This window comes from Oculina patagonica, unplaced genomic scaffold (genome assembly GCF_052425735.1).
Source record: "Oculina patagonica isolate OP01 unplaced genomic scaffold, crgOcupat unplaced4, whole genome shotgun sequence".
In the NCBI taxonomy this organism is placed as follows: Eukaryota; Metazoa; Cnidaria; class Anthozoa; order Scleractinia; family Oculinidae; genus Oculina; species Oculina patagonica.
In genome coordinates this window covers 552,215-571,468 of record NW_027558254.1, presented here as the reverse complement: position 1 = coordinate 571,468, position 19,254 = coordinate 552,215, and the positions used below count along the sequence as shown (strand labels likewise).

The 19,254-nt window shown below is 38.5% G+C and overlaps 1 protein-coding gene across 1 annotated transcript; it reads left to right on the top strand.

Annotated features, from left to right (window-relative positions):
• Nucleotides 1–348: 348 nt before the first annotated feature.
• Nucleotides 349–18,112, top strand: LOC144640670 (importin-4-like; the record flags this gene model as incomplete). The annotated part of the gene is made up of 18 exons (XM_078499761.1): nt 349–416; nt 719–764; nt 1,366–1,424; nt 1,997–2,054; nt 2,132–2,211; nt 3,975–4,018; nt 5,319–5,430; nt 5,761–5,849; nt 6,055–6,132; nt 6,478–6,535; nt 8,273–8,378; nt 9,167–9,357; nt 9,912–10,088; nt 10,555–10,608; nt 11,117–11,271; nt 15,029–15,161; nt 15,793–15,967; nt 16,587–18,112. Coding segments are annotated over 18 exons (1,823 nt in total), but the record flags the coding sequence as incomplete, so codon positions are not given.
• Nucleotides 18,113–19,254: the final 1,142 nt, after the last annotated feature.

Here is a 19,254-nt window from a genome sequence, read left to right as displayed (position 1 = left end):
GGGTTACCCCCAGCATAAATTTGCCAGTACCCATTGAGAGAGGCACTGCAAGTGTCTTGCCCAAGAACACAACATACAATGTAATGACCCTGGCCAGGGTTTTAACCTGGATGGCTCAATCCCGAGTCCAGTGCGCTAACCATTAGGCCACCACACCCTCCCTGCTACTGTAGTCTAAACGTAAGATTTTCTTTTACCGGTATGTTAATTTGTTTTTCCAAAAAGGCCTTTGAAAATTAATTTAATCAATATTAAAATTTGTACCAGTAGTACTAACAGTTGTAGTATGCAAGTTCCCAAGGGTGTAAATTGATCCATTGTTAAATCTTTCATTTTACTTTTTTGCAGGAGAGGGGATTCTTCCTTATTTACCTACATTAATGGAAAAACTTCTTCTTGCTTTGGCACCTAGTACAGTACGTTTTCACATAGAAAAATGATTTTACAGTTTGTATTTACTTTGAAATGTAAATCTACTTTTTTGGTAATAAAGCATGCCCATGTGAGTTTTGTTGTTGTTGTTGTTACAATTAACATGAACAGAACATTTTGAGCTGTGTATTATCTCTTTATTGTATCATTCTTGTTAATCCTTTAAACTTTAACCAGCATTCACAATCATGTTTTTTTCAGTGAATTAATCTTTGAACCACTTTTTTAGATACTAGTTTCCTCAAAATTGTAATAAACCGCTGAAGTTTTCATTTTGATTTTGCAGACTGCACAAATGAAAGAATTGGCTATCAGTGCAATAGGAGCTACAGGTAATGTTTATTCTAAAAACATGTTTGTCATAGAAGGGCTTTCTTACAACAGTTTGGATTGTACAGAGAATGCAGTCGAACCCCTATTACCGTAAGTGGCCACCCCTCATTAAGGGGCCAGTTATTATAGCCCGAAACTGTTGTCAGTAAATACTGTAAAAAAAACCTTTTAGACAGCCACCACTATTAATAGCCGCGGCCACCTTTTTGGCGTCCCGATGAGCATTCTTAGAATGCAATATTTACACAATTTTTGACTTTGTTCTCAAAAAGATCGGACAAACTAGAGTCCAAAAAATAAAGTGACAGCTGAAAAAAATCATTCAAACACAGGATTATTGTCGTCTTATGACAATGTGATTCCGTAGTTTCTTTTAACGCTATTAAAATGATGTGATCTTTCTAAATGGGCTTGCCATTTCCCCGAGGGTGGCCACTTAATAGGTGTTCTACTGTACTACTTTGATGACACATTATGGCGACAGCGTTTAAGATTTTGTTTCTTTGATTTGTTGTTGTCATTCTCTTTTTGCATATGAACGTTGTTCGAATTCTATTTTAGCATTTATTCTTTGTTGTTACCAATATATTTTTTTTACAGCAAGTGCTGCTAAAGAAGCCATGCTGCCATACTTCCCTCAAATAGTTGAATATATTAAGGTAAATATTACATTGCAATGATCGCGATAATGCCTCAAGTAAAAAACTGTTTCACTAGTTATTATAGTTTGCCAAGACTGCCTTAGAGCGATTTTCACTTGAGTGGCGAAAGTAATTTGCGTTTGCTTTGGTTTTGCGTTACTACGATCAGTGATTGGTTTAAAAATCTCGCGCCACTTTCTCGACCAATCAGAATTAAAACCAAAACCAATTGTGACTCGCTCGCGCACGTTTTCCCGCGCTTCGCGTCAGCTACATGTATTTGCTTCGAGTTTTGATTGGTTAACTGGATTGTCTGCGTCCTTTGCGATTGACCAGAGTAATTACTTTGGTTTTGGTTTTACGACACTCAATTGAAAACTGCTCTAATGATATGCGTTTAGCAATTACCAAGATTGAATACTCAAAGAATGTTTATACCTTTATTGTACAACTTGTTTGTCTTGTTGTTTATCGTGGTTAAAACAACAGTTCTGTTAATCACCTTCGCTGAATGCCGTCTTTGGCAGATTGAAGTCATAGTTCATTTTCCCCCTTTTTTCAAAAGTGACCATTCTGCTATTTTCTGCTAGGAATATCTAAGCAACTCTGGATCAGTAGAAAGGAGCATTTTACGTGTGCAAGCTATTGGTGAGTTTATATCTTTGTTGTACTTACAGACGTTCTAGTAATTCAAGTGAAGGTGACTTTTGGTTCTTTCTTTATAGATACCTTAGGTGTTCTTGCTAGAACTATTGGTCCAGATAATTTTATGCCGCTAGCAGATGAGTGTATTCAGCTTGGAATGGTAAGAGTTTCGTCATTTTTCATCTTATGATATGACAGTGTGGTGTTATTTTGAGCCTGTTCTAACAGTTAAGGCCAAGAGAACCAACCAGGCAGGTAGAAGTCTTACTTGATAGTCAAAGGAATTGCTAAAGCTTTAGCAATAGGCCTTATTCGTATTCCCCGACGGCCCTGGGGCGAGAGCCTTCTAAACATGAATGCGAGGCTAATACGGGGTACTTTGCTCGAAATTGCAAAGAAACGTATGGAAAATTGCGACTGGGTTGCCGAAAAACCTTAAAAATAATAAACGCTTTGAGGATCTAGAGCTAGGAGGTGATCTGCAGGCCAGAGGGATACCAGTGTCAATCAGAAAAAATTAGAAGATCTGGTAGAACTGACCGAGAAGGCTAACAAATTTTCCTTGAAGTAGTCGAATCGGGGGAGTGCAAGTCAGTCATCGAGTCGGAAGGTAATGACCCCAATCTGTTAATATTTGTTTTGATTGTACATCCGACTTACCAGAGGCAATATACTTAACTTGGAGAGATTTGTATTGCTATTATTTTAAAAAAATAAGAATAAATGTCTGAGAGATGCTGCGTATTGACTACATATTTTGATCGGCATATGGACAAAAACAACTGAACGAAATGGCGCATTAATTATTTACAAATTCGTTTGCTGTTAAATGCTCTCACTGTTTAGTTAAAAGAATAGCTTTTAATTCCACTGAACTGATTTCTTTCACAGTTTGACTGCTATGTTTCTGTGCTGCTGCCAAAACGTCTTGAGAACTAGTAAATTTAATTAATGTTCTCGCACGCCGGTACATGCAAACTGGATAGAAAGACCTAAAAATCACAAGATCTAAACTTCCAAATTCATTTTGCCCCTAAATCATCGAATGTTCGAATAAAAGATAATTTTCTTATTTCAGTTAAGTGAGAATGTCGATAGTTTAATGATCATTTAATATTCTTTCACGAAAATGGTCTGAAACAGAACTGGATGTTTCAGATTAAAATCTCGCACGCACATCAAGATCGGCAAACTCACTAAATTACAAAGCAATTTACAGATTCGTTTTGAAGCTAACTACACACAATTTTTGATTAAAAGGCTAGATTTTCATTTGGCTCAAGTGATGCTGTTAATCGTTTCACGCTCATTTCATGCTCTTGCAGTGAAAAAAGTTATCACAGCGCTACAGTAGCTATTTAAAAAAATAAACAACTGAGATTGTGTGCGTGATCAAATTTAATATAGCAAGTTCCCTCTTCTGAACCCCTTTCTTAAATAGCAATATAAATATCCTCAAGGAAAGTTTAATCCCTCACTTGAGTCGGATGTACACTGAAAATAAAAATAAGAGATTAGCTGGAAACATAACCTGGTGTTGAAGTTTACTTCGCAAGTACTGCTGACTCGAAACCGTTCCCGACGATTCAGTGTAAATTTGTTAGCCTTCTCGGTAAGTTCTACCAGATCTTCTAATTTTTTCTGATTGACACTGGTATCCCTCTCGCCTGCAGATCACCGACTAGCTCTAGATCCTCAAAGCGTTTATAATTTTTAAGGTTTTTCGGCAACCCAGTCGCAATTTTCCATATGTTTCTTTGCAATTTGTGCAAAGTACCCCGCATTAGCCTCGCATTCATGTTCAGAAGGCTCTCGTCCCAGGGCCGTCGGAGAATACGAATAAGGCCTATTCAGGTGAACAATCGAACAATGAGACGGTTTTTTTTCTTTGACATCTGAATGATTTTTTCTTTTTACCCACAGAGTCTTCTTGAGCAAGACCGGGATCCTGATCTTAGAAGATGCACGTAAGAATTGTCATTATTAAAACCAGTTGATGCAGTCAGGAGATGAAGGGAAAAAATGCAGCCATTGTGATTGGTGTTTAGGCTTGCAGTTTCTCTCAATTTTGTTTGAAGTACTTTACTTTATGCACAGGTTTTGCGGTGAACCAGTTAGAGAACTCAGCAGATTTAAAGCCAGTGCAAATTCATCTTACTTTCCACGGTCAACTGACTGCTTTAAAATTTTTAAAGGAACTACGTCACAGGGATTTTGCAGATTTTTGGTCTTAACCGTTCTGAAATTAGTGGTAGGCAACATAACACATGAAAAACATTTATTTATCTTTGAACATCTTGAAAAGATATAACCTTAACTTGTGATTAGAAATCAAACTTCGTCTATAAACATAAATTACCTGAAGACATGCGAAAACAACTTGAAAAGTTTAACCTCAATTTTTCAAGTTGCAATCCATTTCCATCCTAGCCATCCGCAGCCAAACGGTTGTTGATAGTTTCAGTGCTCTAATATATATATATATATATTTTAAATGAAACTGGACCATTATTTGTAGCCTAGGTTTCTTGCAACACAAATAAAAAGTCTTGATTGTTCGAAAATCTGTAAAAATCCATGACAAAGCCACTTTAATGTTTGAAACGTTTCATTCTATAGATTCCATTGCTAATTTAATCTGTAATTTAAGAATCATTAATACCAACTTCCTCGCTCGTAACAGTCGACTTGTGGCAGGAGTTCTACCAGTACTGACTCACTCATGGATCCTGTAAAAATATTACGTTGATACAGTAAAAACCCGCGTGTAAAAACCTTCTTTTTTCAGAGTTTGGCAAAACAGGTTCTTGTATTATTATTGACATTTTAGGCTAAGTAGGTTCTTAATTAGGTTCTTAATTTCTACAGAGTAGACATTGTTGTTGATCATCAGAAAATAGTATAAAATCTGTTCTGTTCTTCATTATAAATATTTATTAATGTGCCCATGTTGCCAGAAGTCCAAAAACATTAATTGATCAATGATACAGCACTGTTGTTTCATAGTAACAGTTCAAATTCAACATACGTTGTGCATTTTGAGGTTCATCATTTAAATTTTCTAAACTCTCGATCACCTTTTTGGTTTTTGGTAAAAAAAATATATAAATGAAATAGTTAAACCCCACATATAAGAACCTGTTGGAGTTTGTTTGGCTAAACAGGTTCTTATACTTTGGGGTACTAAAAAAGCAAATTTCTGCCAGAAAGTTCTTAAATCCCTAGGTTCTTACACGCGGGTTTTTACTGTATCACTTTCTTGTCCAGGTATGGCTTGTTTGCCTCAGTATCTACAATACTGAAGACCAATATGGGGAAATACCTGAAAGATATAGTGAAGTATATGATTGATTCACTTCAATCAACAGAAGGAATTGTGGTAAGCTTAAATTGACTTTACCATATGCACTTTGATTTGTCAGGATGATCTTTTAACCTGTCACACCTTGGATAAAACTTATGTCCTGATAGAGTCCATCGTAAGACATGTGAAGGGTTGAACAGTGGTATTTCAGAAGTTTTTCGGTAGGACAAGGTAAAGTCTTAATCCAAACCATCCAATCCAAATCCGTCGCCCAGAACACTATCAACTCCTTACCTACTCCCACTAGTCCGTCACAGGTTACTTCACCCCTACCCCCTGCACCATCAGGGCAAGTTCTAAGGTACATAGCATATATTTGTAACAATATGGACGTTCCTTCCACAGACCCACTATGCAAGTGAAGATGACCCCAGTTTTCTACTGGAAGACGAAGACTTAGAAGAAGATGATGAAGATGATGATCAAGTAACTGGGTAAGTTTTAATTTAGTTTCTTTTCATGCTAGTGTCCTCAAGAGCAAGCTGGCTTTGTGAGTTCTTTTGCTGAGAAAATAAACAAATAACACTCAGATGCCTATTTTAAATTTTTGAAACCCATTGCGTTTGCTTTATGCATTGTTGATGTTCTATCATGTTTCCCAACCTCATACACAACCCATTTGATTCTGTTTGATTACAGCTATAGTGTGGAAAATGCTTACTTAGAAGAGAAGGAAGACACATGTAATGCTCTTGGGGAGATCTCAGAAAACTCGGGGTAAGTTTAAGTGTTGATTTAGTGTATGTGTATTTGTTGTGGTTCATTTTCATCCTTGGTTCAAATCTTATTTTCCTTTGTTTTGGGGTATCGTAATGCACATTAAGGAGTTTAAAACTAAGAGACGAAAAATTTGAACCAAGGATAAAATTGAACCACAACATATTTATTGGCTCTTGCTTGCTGCCTTAAGTGATCTTAAAAACAGGTAAAAATAAAACTAGCGAAAGAAAAATGCTCCAGGAGTTAGAATACCGAGACAGTAAGGGAGGGATAGAATCAGACGTAACAAAACAGTATATAAAACCAAGGATCTGCTGACTAATGACTTTCTTAATGTCTCAGGACTGAGTTTCTACCGTACTTAGATGAGTCATTCAAAGAAGTTTTAAAACTAATCCAGGTAGGAAACTGAAGTAACTGCGGTAATTAGCATTAAACCACGAACCCGAGTTTTGTATAAGCATTGCTACTAGACTAACTGATGCTTGTAAACTAACTAACTGACTGACTGACTGACTGACTGACTGACCGACCGACCGACCGACCTACTGTCTGACTGACTGACTGACTGACTGACTGACCGACAAATGAACGAGCAATCGAACGAACGAACTTACTAACGAGTGTGACTAGTAGACTATTTACTTTAATAGACACTTTAAATGACTGCAGTCCAAAAGCAACATTTTTGTATAAATTTTTTAAACCAAAGAGTAACTTTTCCTTTTAATAGCAACATGCGCCCGTTTGTGTTCTATCAGCAATAATAGCTCACCACTAAATTTTCCCCGATTCTGATTGGTTGAAATTGATGACGTGACACGATACTTTTCATCCGCGGAGGGTACTATCAATTCTTATAGTTCACCACTAAATTTTCTCCGATTCTGATTGGTTTAAATTGATCACGTGATGCGATAGTGTTCGTCCGCCGGAGGGCACTATCAGCCCTTATAGTTCACCACTAGATTTTCTCCGATTCTAATTGGTTTAAATTGAACACGTGACGCGATAGTGCCCGCGCGCCGGAGGGCACTATCAGCCCATAGTGCCCTCCCGAGCGCACCCGTGTCTTTTTTTGTAAACAAGCGTGCCTGCAGACAAAAAACCTAACCAAATTCACTGCATTTAGTGGGTTTCTCGTCTGGTTTTGTTTCGTTTGTCAAATTTCGGCTTTCAGTTGAGTTTTTTATCCTCAAAAGTAAAAGTAATTCACGATGCTTGTTTTTGTATGTGCGCGCGGAAGAAAATTTAGTGGTTAATAATAAAGACAATAGAGTGTTTCTGTCTTGGAACTATCGGTCTGATAGTTGTCCCTTGGAAATTTGATGTTCTTAAAACAAGCATATTTGCCCTCGAAGCTTCGCTTCTCGGGCTAATATTTGTTTTAAGAACATCAAATTTCCGCGGGGCAACTATCAGCAGATAGTTCCTCGACAGAAACACTCTATTGTTAAATTATAGTTCACCACTAAATTTTCTCCGATTCTGATTGGTTTAAATTGAACACGTGACGCGATAGTGCCCGTCCGCCGGAGGGCACTATCAGCCCATAGTGCCCTCCCGAGCGCACCCGTGCATTTTTTTTGTAAACAAGCGTGCCTGCAGACAAAAAAACCAACTAAATTCACTGCATTTGGTGGGTTTCTTGTTTGGTTTTGTTTCGTTTGTTAAATTTCGGCTTTTAATTGAGTTTTTTATCCTGAAAAGTAAAAATAATTCACGATGCTCGTTTTTGTATGTGCGCGCGGAAGAAAATTTAGTGGTGAACAATAAAGACAATAGAGTGTTTCTGTCTTGGAACTATCGGTCTGATAGTTGCCCCTTGGAAATTTGATGTTCTTAAAACTAGCATATAAGCCCTCGAAGCTTCGCTTCTCGGGCTAATATTTGTTTTAAGAACATCATATTTCCGCGGGGCAACTATCAGCCGATAGTTCCTCGACAGAAACACTCTATTGCATACTAACTATGTCTATTGTTAAAAAAGTGCCTGTCCGATTAGAATACCCGGATGAATAGTACTTGTAAATTTTCGCCGGGTAACTATCAGCCAATAGTTCCTTGACAGAAACACACTAATAGAAAACATCGGGAGAGCCTAACCTTTTGTTAACAAATCCATGCGACTTGTCAGTTTCCTCACACAGGAGTACGCAAGGGAGCTGTGATGGCGTTAGGTCAGTTTTGCAGTGGATTTCATACTCTTCTTCAACAAGCTGGTGCAGAGGATAAAACAGCATGTATGTAGTGAAAGAAATCACACAACAGTGTGCATAAATATATTTAGCTTTTGATTATAGCGATTAACCGTAAAATTTCTGGTTATAAACCCCCCCCCCCCCCTCCCGCTGGTTATAGGCCCATCTACCTGGAAACAACAACAAAAAAATACATCTGGTTATAAACGCCTCCCCCTCCCGGATATTAGCCCCCTTCTATAGGATGGCAGTACTGAATAGGGCTAAATGTTGCTTTATTTTGACTTTTCAACTTAAAAACGTATTTCGATCAACATTGCTGTGGTTCGTTTCGAAACATTTTGTTTTCCGCTTGTTAGCCCTCACAGTTTTAAGCCCCTTCGTTTAAAGGCCACCCAAAAACCCATTACAAAGTTGTATAAGCCCAGGGAATATATAACAATTTTACGGTATTTCATGTTACGTCGCCTGTTATTATTTCGCCAACACAGATCTATTGGATGTTTGAATTTTTATTTAACAGTTTCTACAACTAAATAACTAGAATTTGACTTCCATATTTGTAAACAGTACAAATAACTGAATTATCATGACATTAAAATGTCGTGTCTCCAGTGCAAGAGCGTAACACATATGATATTTTATTTGCACAGGCAGTGGTGTCTTTTTTAATTTGCTTTTCTTTTAGAAAGATGTACTTTCCAAGGAAAAAATGAAAATTAGTCGGGATAATCGGGAGTTTCGAGAGAAACCGAGGGCTCGAAAAATCGGGATTATACTGTATTGCTAAAAAATGCTGTCATGGCTCAACATGTTTCACTTTTTTTTAGTGCAACGTATGCTTAGCACAGCCATACCAACTTTTATCACCGTTATAACCAAGGACACGGACAGATCAGTCGTCATGGCAACCCTACAGTCACTGAATGAAGTACTGAAGGCAGTCAAATCTCTAATCGTCGATGAACAGGGTCACCCTGATGCCATTGCTAATGCCGCTAGGACAGTGCTTATGCAGAAGGTTGGTTGATGATGATCAGCGCGGTTTTTCAGAGTACTTTTTGCTAGCTTTAAAAAAGGGTTATGGTTTGGTGCTAAGATAGTCATAAGATATGTTCTTCTTCTTACCTTCTAGAAATGGAGTGGGGTTGATACACCATCCCTTCAAGCTAAAACATTTTGGCTGCACCAAATGTTAATTTACTTAATTTAAAACAAAACGGCTTAAAAATGTTCACTGAAACTGGAATCTCCAGGGACAAAATTATACTCTAACAGTGTCAAACCTTCTCAGTTCGGAAACATTTCCAAGTTGTACCAAAAGGAGTCAAACCTATGGCATTGCAAGCCATGATCCTTCGGTGAGACGCTCCTACCACTGAGCTACAGAAGACCCATAGAAGCTGTAGGTCTTTTTACCAGGTTTATATGTGGCAAACGCCCTCTAAAACGCTATTAACGTTTGGAGAACAACTTGTTCGTATAAGTAGTTTTCATCTCAGAAAGCCTTTCATGTGGTACGAATACCACATGGGATAATCTGTATCTTACTCTTTGTTTTGTATTCCTTTCTAGACTGCTTGTCAACAAGGTGACGATGATGATGTAGATGACTCAGATCAACAGGCTGAGTTTGATGCCATGTTAATTGAGTATGCAGGGGACATTCTTCCTTCTTTAGCTACTGCAGTAGGAGGACAAATCTTTGCACCGTACTTTGCTGGATTCTTGCCCTTACTATTGAAGAAAACTGTAAGTAGATCATATTCCAGACAAAACATCACTCATTATTATCATTATTACTCCTTAGCGTACTTATCGTGGTGCATTCATGAGCTACAGTAACTTATTTCCGGGCACACGATTTGACCATTTCATGATCTCTTTAGAAGTTTCTAGTTTGTAGTCTACGAGCAGGCTCAGCCTCTACTTTTCCTCGGATCGGCATGTATAAAGCAAACAAGTCGATTGGGAAAAATGGCCTGGGGGAGAAAACAGAGAAAATGATTCCTTTCCGCCCACTTCTGAGTGTCCATATTTCCTGGTCGCGACAATATATGGACTCCTTGCAGCTAGGTTTATTTCTAAGGAGGTCAGTTATTATCTGGTTAAGTTGATTATGTGGCCAGTTTAAATTATTGTGTAGAGATTGGATTATTATAACTGCATGAGATTACGATTGCCTTACTAAACTGTTTTTTTAACGTTATCGTTGTAGAGAAAATCCTGTCCAGTTTCTGATAAATCATTTGCTATCGGAACAATATCAGAGGTGAGTTGCTTTCTTTTCAGATATAATTTTCTTAATTTATACAGATGCAACGTGCTATGATATTAGCCCTGCCAAGGCTGGTGTGCTTCATCCAATAGTTATTGGACTGAGTGGCATCCTAATCGAACGACTGCACAACCAAATTCTGCTTTGCTGATCATGTATGATAGATTTTTGTAATAACTCTTGAAAGATAGTGCGATTTTCAATGAGTGTCGAAAGTAATTTGCGTTTGCTTTGGGTTTGCATTACTACGCTTAAGTGATAAGTTACAAACACTGGCGCCACTTTTTTCACCCAATCGGAAGTAAAACCAACAGGACTTGCTCTAGCACGTTTTCCCGCGCTTCGTGCGGCTACATCTATTTGGTAAGAGTTTCGATTGGTTCACTGGATTGTCTGTGTCCTTTGTGATTGGTCAGAGTGATTACTTTGGTTTTGGTTTTGCGACATTTAATCAAAACTCGCACATCTGCAATGAGTCCGTACATTATGTTGCCTTTTGCAGGTGTTACTCGCCATGGGTCACGCCATAGTTCCTTTTGTGCAGCACCTGTTCCCTGTGTTTATGACGTCACTCAAGGACGAGGATGATGAAGTTAGAAGTAACACAATCTATGGCCTTGGTCTCCTTGCATTCTATGGTGGAGATCTTATTACACCGTATCCTTGAGAGATGCGTCATAAGCTTAATAATAAAATAAATAAATTACCTTTAAGCTAGAAGCGTTTGAGGGCTGCCTCGTACCCAGACGTCTGTTTTCCCCATCAAAATGGAGTTTGGAAGTCTTGGTTTTTGTGGAGGAAGGAAAACCAGAAAACCCAGAGAAAAACCCTGGGAGCAAGTTCGAGAACCAACAACAAACCCAACCGGCATATGATTTATTTAAAATATTGATTTATAAATAAATGATTTATTTAAAATACTTTATTTATTTTATTTTTACACGTATGGTCCAGGATTCGAACCACACTGATGGGAGGCGAGCGTGTCATCCCTGCTCCCACTAAGCGTGTGAAGCTCGGTGGCTTTTTGTCATACTTAATAAAAACAGGCTGTAGATACAGCAGTCTCGCTCCACGCTGCCACTAAACGCATCCCATAAGATCAGGCATTTGTATTCACAGTCATGATTTGAGATGACCAATAAAGAAACTTTTACCATCAAACAAAATTATATTTCACAGACTCCGTTCGAAATATATGAGAAAACAAATGGTAGGAATTTCCCAGTTAGTGCTTCAAACCACTTTTTAACGCTAAAAATATAAGGGGTACCCCCTTAAAAGCAAAACAAGGGCCTGCTAATTTTTTACCTTTTCAGGCTATTCCTCTGTGTTTTTGGCACAGTAGGTTTCTTTTTAGCGATATTTTGTCGCTCTTCAGATGTATTGCATCGCTGAAGATATCCATTTGGCAACACAAAGTCGCGTAGAAGGACTCGTTGCTGGTCGCCATCTTTCCCGCCGAAACTGTTTCGGCGTCTGCCTGAAATACGTGATGAATGGTCCTGCCAAACGATGCAAAGACCTTTCACCTAGAAGACGATGATACTCTTCAGGAGATTCTTCTCTCGACCGAGAGCAGACTCTTTGGAGTCCCGTTCATTTTAGCCAGTATTCGCTGCGAACAAGTACAGTCTGATGAACCTTTGGCGACCGATAAGTCATTTGGACTTCTGCTGCGCCCGTTCGGGCACCTGTGGAGCCTATTCAGGCACCAATATTGCCTATTCAGGCACCAATATTGCCTATTCAGGCACCAATATTGCCTATTGAGGCACCAATAGAGCCTATTCAGGCACCTGTAGGGCCTATTTTAGGCACCCGTCGAGCTTATTAAGGAACAAACAGAGTCTGATAGACATCTAAAGAAACTGGGAACTTAATGCAGTCTTATAGTGATGGCACTCGTAGAGACCATTTAGAAACAAACAGAGTCTGATAAGACTATCTGACGAAGCTGCAAACTTTAGTAGTATTACAGTGATTATCATGGTCTGTTTGACTCACTTCCAAGTCAACCTTTTGGAAACCATTATCCTCTTTCCCCAAATTTGTGGATACTAACTTTTGGATACAAAAAAATATATATATATAATATATATATAGCTATACCTTCTTATTCTGGAAGACTGGGAACTCCTGAAGTGGATGCACTATCTGCTCCCAAAACTTGATCAGCAATTGTCGAATCAAGTTCCCCTTTGAATGAGATATTCTGTCCAAGAAAGGGACAAGGTTCAGTGTTTACTGTTCACCTTGACTTCTAAAATGCCACTGGCCCCCTGTATGGCCTTCACGCTTGTATCGAAAATGATTGAGCTCCAACTTATGTGATAATAAAAGTAACCATGGAGCAAGCTTTACCTGCTGGCAGAGCAAATGCTTTTCTGTCTATTTTGATACATCAGACAGATAAATAGAAACTTAATTTTACCACAGTAAATTTGTTCAAAATTACAACTATGGCTCTTTTTGTGTTCTTTTCACAAAAGCTGCAAACAGAGTGTTTCTTGCAGCCTGAACCAGGTCGTTACCCTTGCAGAGCTACCCTCAAGCTGTCACCAAAAAAGGGAGATGAAAAGATATGGCGCATTATACAGTCAATACTTTATTAAACAAAGTTATATAGTTCCTTTTTTTTGTAGCAAACATCAAGGAGACAGCTTGACTAATTATCAATCCACTTGATATGTGTATTTGTACCGTTCCAAACTTAGTTGCCAGAATTAGCGTTGACGACGGTCAAAAGGTGAAGTCAATTAGACTCGCACAGTACAATTACTCCTAGCGCCTTGTGACTTAAAAATCGCCCCAAAATCGTACCGTGTATTCTCCACATCATTGCGGGTTCTCAGAAATGAGCCTTCGGTTTTTAATATACCATCCCTATACGTCTCCACCTTTACCCACATATCCGGTCAGGAGGCTCTGGTATTATTCCAGCACTTCATAAGTTACCACGAAAAGGATCTTTATGAAAGATTCCCCTTTTCATGACACGGTTTTTTCACGAAAGCTCGTTTTCCTGGTACCAAAAGCCTAGGACCCATGTGTCTGGTGATAGACCCGATCAAATGAAGTTCTTTGTACCGAACCTTTCCAGATGGAAAACATCAGTTGCTTTAAAGCGTCGCTTTTACCAGGAGTTTTTATGTCAAGTACATTTTTTAAGGACTCGTTCATTTCAGTTCTCGTTACGAGTTTTTCAAAATTTAATATGTTCGGGTTCAAGACCCGCCCATTCGGCTTGTGTTTGGCCCTACAGAATTGATTAAGCCTCTTTCAACTTTCTTCAAGGGAAAGTCTATTCAAGTCCTTATAAACCGGGACGATATTCTTCCTTTGACTTCGACAACTAAAGGAAGTCGTCAAAACACTCTAAGTGGTTCTCCACCAGTCCTTAAGGTTCAGATTCAGACAAACCTACAGAAGCATGTTTTGCCCGTCTTTGACCAAGGCAAAAAGCTTTCTCCCAAATAATGTCTTGAACGATATTTAGTTATTTTATCTTTTTAGGAACATACATTCTGTCAACAGTTTAGTTGTTAATTTCAATTAGACTGCCCCACAAACCGTTATAACGCATTGTGGGCTGGCTAGAAAATTTTTATGTGTGCAGCAGGAATGGACAGTCATATAAAGCTATGCTAGTGTGTGTTGCTTCTACAATAGCAGCCGCCAGTATATTTCTCACACTTACTTTTTGCATTAGATGACCTATTGGTCTTGTGCTTAAACTGCATTCAGAGCATTTTACTGTTATCCCATGTTTAATTTAAACCTTGCTAAGGAGGTTTTTTTCCTCAAGGTAGATGTAACAGCCGTTCTACACTGACATCGAGGTTTTTCCTCTCATTTAAGTTTACATGAAAACTGGCTCCTGTGGCTGTGTTATGATTTTTTAATTGCTCATACAAGTGGCGTTAAAAACTACCATTTGTTTTCTCATATATTTCGAACGGAGTCTGTGAAATATAATGAGAATTATACTAGGGCCGCCAAGCGGCCTGAAGTAATAATTCGGATTATATAAACAGACGAAGTGAGAAATATATGAGGTTCCCACCCTTCACCCTTCCCTGGTGTATTTATAGGGTGTTGCTTTGCCTGTCTATTCCATGGCGTCAAAAAGCCAGTGAAGGATCATGGGTCCGCGGGACCTAGGCACCAGGGCCTAATGGGTAGACCCAGGCCCTTGTTTTGCTTTTAAGGGGGTACCCCTTATATTTTTAGCGTTAAAAAGTGGTTTGAAGCACTAACTGGGAAATTCCTACCATTTGTTTTCTCATATATTTCTCACTTCGTCTGTTTATATAATCCGAATTATTACTTCAGGCCGCTTGGCGGCCCTAGTATAATTCTCATTATCGTTTTCATTTTTCATTCCAGCGTTTCTTTTCTTGACACTTTATAGTCATTATCAGAATATTCTAGAAACCCTGTTTGTGATCCTGTCTCAGAACCAACCTCCTAGAGTTGTCGACAACATCTGTGGTGCTGTCAGTAGGATGATCATGGCTAATAGGAATTCTCTTCCCTTGGACAAGGTTGGAGTTCCGTTCCTTTCCGTTTTCTCTTTATTCCCCTCACAAGATAAGAATGTCAGCTTAAGTAATTCTAAACTCTGTGAGAACCAAAAACAACAAAAGTTCTTCCACTTTGCATCATATGTTTTCTTTTATTTTTCCTGGGAAAAATTTAGTTATCAGTTAGTTTTTTACTGAGGTGATCAGATTCTTTATTTTCATCATCAGCTTTGTTTTAAAGTAGGTAAAAGCCCGTTCACACAGGCGATTTTTGATGCAATTTTTATCGCGCTTTCCAATGCAACTTTTGTCGTGCTTGAGCTCACACTGAAAATCGTCGAGATTTCAAACATGTTCGAAACCTTCGCGATATTATGGCAACAAAATCGCCGCCAGTTTCCACTCGCGGTTTTCGTGGGATTTTTATCGCGACCTCGAGCGCGACATAAGTTGCATCGGAAAGCGCAACAAAAAACGTATCACAAATCACCTGTGTAAACGGGCGTTAAAGGGAAGATAGAAAGTAAGCCATTGATGGGGAATCGCTGGTTTACCACAGAATAATTTTTTTTTCGAATTCCCAAATCCTTTGAAGAAAATTCACTCAACAATGTGATGCCTGGATCAGTTACCATGTGATTTTTTCTTGCAGGTTTTCCATGGATTGTTGCAGTGTCTTCCCTTAAAGGAAGACTTTGAAGAGAATCATCCTGTTTACTCCTGCATCATAGAGCTGTTTAGTGATCAACATCCACTCATTAGACAGTATCTAGCACAGCTTTTAGCGGTATTTTCACAAGTGCTACCCTCTGGCACCTTACAGGATGGTAAGTGAGACTTCAAAGACTTGAGTCACAACACATGTCTCAAACGCGCGTTCGTGTGGGATGTCCCGGAGCAGGATCAGTGTTAATAGATAATTACTTCGGCTCACAGCATCATTGGGTATATTGCAGGCAACTGAGACCGCAGGCCAACGCTGCCTGCAATATACCCAAAAATGCTGGGGGCCGAAGAAATAATATATTATAATTAAATTAATTATTGACCCTCCCTAAACCCTTTTTTCTGTCTCTACATTACATCGACAATTTCAGTCGCTTCCACACTTTTCATGGCTGCAATATTGGCTGCCACTATTTTGCATGTCATTGAAATAACAAAAGTGCCTATTTTGTTATTCCTCGTTCTTAAAGCGTTCCGACACATGTAAATGAATTCTGCAATCGCTCCGCAATATTCGATATATTTTGCAGAGAGAGAACAATAGGATTTTTGTGGGTCAGTAATTGTATCCAAGATTGGTTTATGGTACGTCAGAGAAACGAGCAAATCCTGTCCAAAGTGGATTTTAATCTCTATAATGCACCGTGGTCTGTGTGAGTGAAACCCTGCAACATTTTGACTGTACTAAGACTGACTGACTGTTTTTTTTTGTATTTTAAGGTATTCGTTCAGGACTTATTAGTATGATACAAAAGATTCAACAACAATCTCCACAAAGGTTCCAGAACACTCTGGCAGAGTTACCGCCAGAGCATGCTCAAGTGCTGATGGCCGCTGCTACAGGGCAGGCCCCTGGTTGACAACACTGAACAGCGCTTAAAGGACCGGAGAGATTGAGATGGTCGATTAAGGAAGATAAGGGCTTCGTTTCTTCAAATGCCAATCTTTTGCTGACTTCCTAGCAGCAATATCAACGAATTTCAGTACTGACTGACTTATTAGCAGGAATATCATCGAGCAATTGAGTGTGTCGGAACATTGTCTACATATGCTGCTTACGCAACGTACCACGTGACTCATTCAATCTACACTAGTGTCATCATGTATAATAAAGCGAAAAAAAAAGATAAAAAATCACAGAACAGATTTTCAAAGATTCTGTTAACTGATGTCAATACCCGAGTGGATTGGAAGAATAACTGGAAAGTCCTGAGTTCGTTTGAGCTTAAAATACTTTTAACATACGAGTGCTTTAGAGTTCTCTCAAACTTTCGCTCTTTTTTGCACAAGTAAGCACTTGGTGGTAGTTTTGTATTTCTTTTGTACAACAAAGCCACTTCATGCGAGCTGACGATGTTACATGGCTTCATAAGCCTATCATAGCTCTTGTTATATAATCATTTTATAAAAGAATTCAGAAGGGAACTTTATTGTTAAAATTGGGGGACAATTGCAACCTCGCCCCAGGTCTTCTCCATGAATACCGCGGGGGACAAGGTTGAGAAAATTGAAAAAATGATGCCATGGTCTGAAACTAAAAAATATTTATACTAAAAGTGATCGTTTAGACGCACAAATGTCAAAATGAACTGTTCAAACTGGGGATTTAGCTATCCTTTCGAAAACATGGTGTATTGGAAGGAGAACTTGATCAAAAAGAATTAAATTGTATAAGAATTAAGTTGTACATGTACTAATTTTTTGAAATTAGGAACCGTTTGGTTTACAAACTGTTCAATACTAAGCTTACTCGGAATATTTATGTTCCGTTCACGAACCTGAAGGAATTGGAATATGAAAAGAAATTAAGACTACCAAGATGGATAATGAAAATAAAAGTAGAATTAAATAAGAGAAAGACAATTATGAATTCATACTTTACTGAAACCATTGAAAAGTACATTTTAAAGGGAGCGTTGAGAAATAATAAAAAACGCGTAAGGTTGACAAGGTAATTGAAAATATCATGACGTTTTTCAAATAAACCTTTTTCAGATCAGGAATACTACATTTAGAACAGCTGTTAATTTACAGGAATAACTGTCGTCAATTGTGTTAGTTGTGTGCGATATGGTTACTTCTTAGCTTCATGTCGCTTCTTTATTTGGCCAACATATGCAACAGACCCCGCAGTGATGTCAGTACTGTAAAATCAACCCCCCGTCACCCCCCACAATTGGACTATATTTATTCTAATCTCTACTAATTTCGACGGTTTGCTTCGTTTGAAACACCTGCGAGTTTTTTTCGCCTGAAATTACAGCGTAGTCGCAGAACATATTTAGGACTTAAGTTTGTCTCGAGGTATTTTGATGACAAAGGAATGTAGTGCAAATGGATGGCACACGTTGCATGCCAACACTTAGTTAGTCAAAAATGAGAAAAACAAAGAACAAACAAAGAAACAAAAACAACAAAACAAACAGAATTAAATACAAAAAGCTCCCTAGCATTAATGTGGCTTTTAAAATTATCTTTGTTTGGCCAAAATATGTCAATAGAGCTACAACAGACCCCGCAGTGATTTCGGTGCTGTAAAATCAACCCCCCGTCATCCCCCACAATTAGACTATTTATTTCAATCTCCATTAATTTCGACGGTTTGCTTCGTTTGCAACACCTGCGACTTTTTTTTACCTGAAATTACAGCCTACTCGCAGCACATATTCAGTAACCAGCGTTTGATGACAATGGTAGACAGTGTAAATCGATGGCATATCTTGTATACCAACACTGAATCAGTCAAAAATGAAATGAAAACAAAAACAAACAACAAGACAACATCCCTCCCTGTGATGGTAACAATGGCAAACAACAGATTCTAACAACCCTGCGATATTTAAAGTATCTCCACTGTTGTGAAAGTCATTATTGCTGCAAAGTACTCCCATGTACACATGGCCATGCCGATACCTCTTTCTCGTCTTCAGGTTTGTCAAACAATATATTTCTTTTTTATCTTCTTCTTGTCTTGAGCGCATGCAAACGTTTTTATTATGTTTCAGCTTGCGTCGTTCCTTGGCGTACTTGAACTTGTTTTGGTTTTGAGTAATGCAGCGGGTAAGTCGTGTTACGTAACTCTTAATTTGACAATTTAGAGAGCAACCAAATAACAAAGATATTTCTACTGCAGTATCGGTTTCTCATTTTTGGTCCCCATTTTTACCTTCTAAGACCAGATTGTACAGCAGACAAAGCGAGCTGGAAACTTTTGTTGGGAATTTCTTATCGGGAAGAAAGTGTTCTAGTTGACGTTTCCCCGAAACCCGTCATTTCGGTTGAACTGCGAAAGTTATCAAAAGCAAAGAGGCCTAGCAGTCAAAGCTGAAATGCTTGTATATGGTGCTAAAGATACAAAATGTTAATGGATTTTCCAAACCAATTTCTA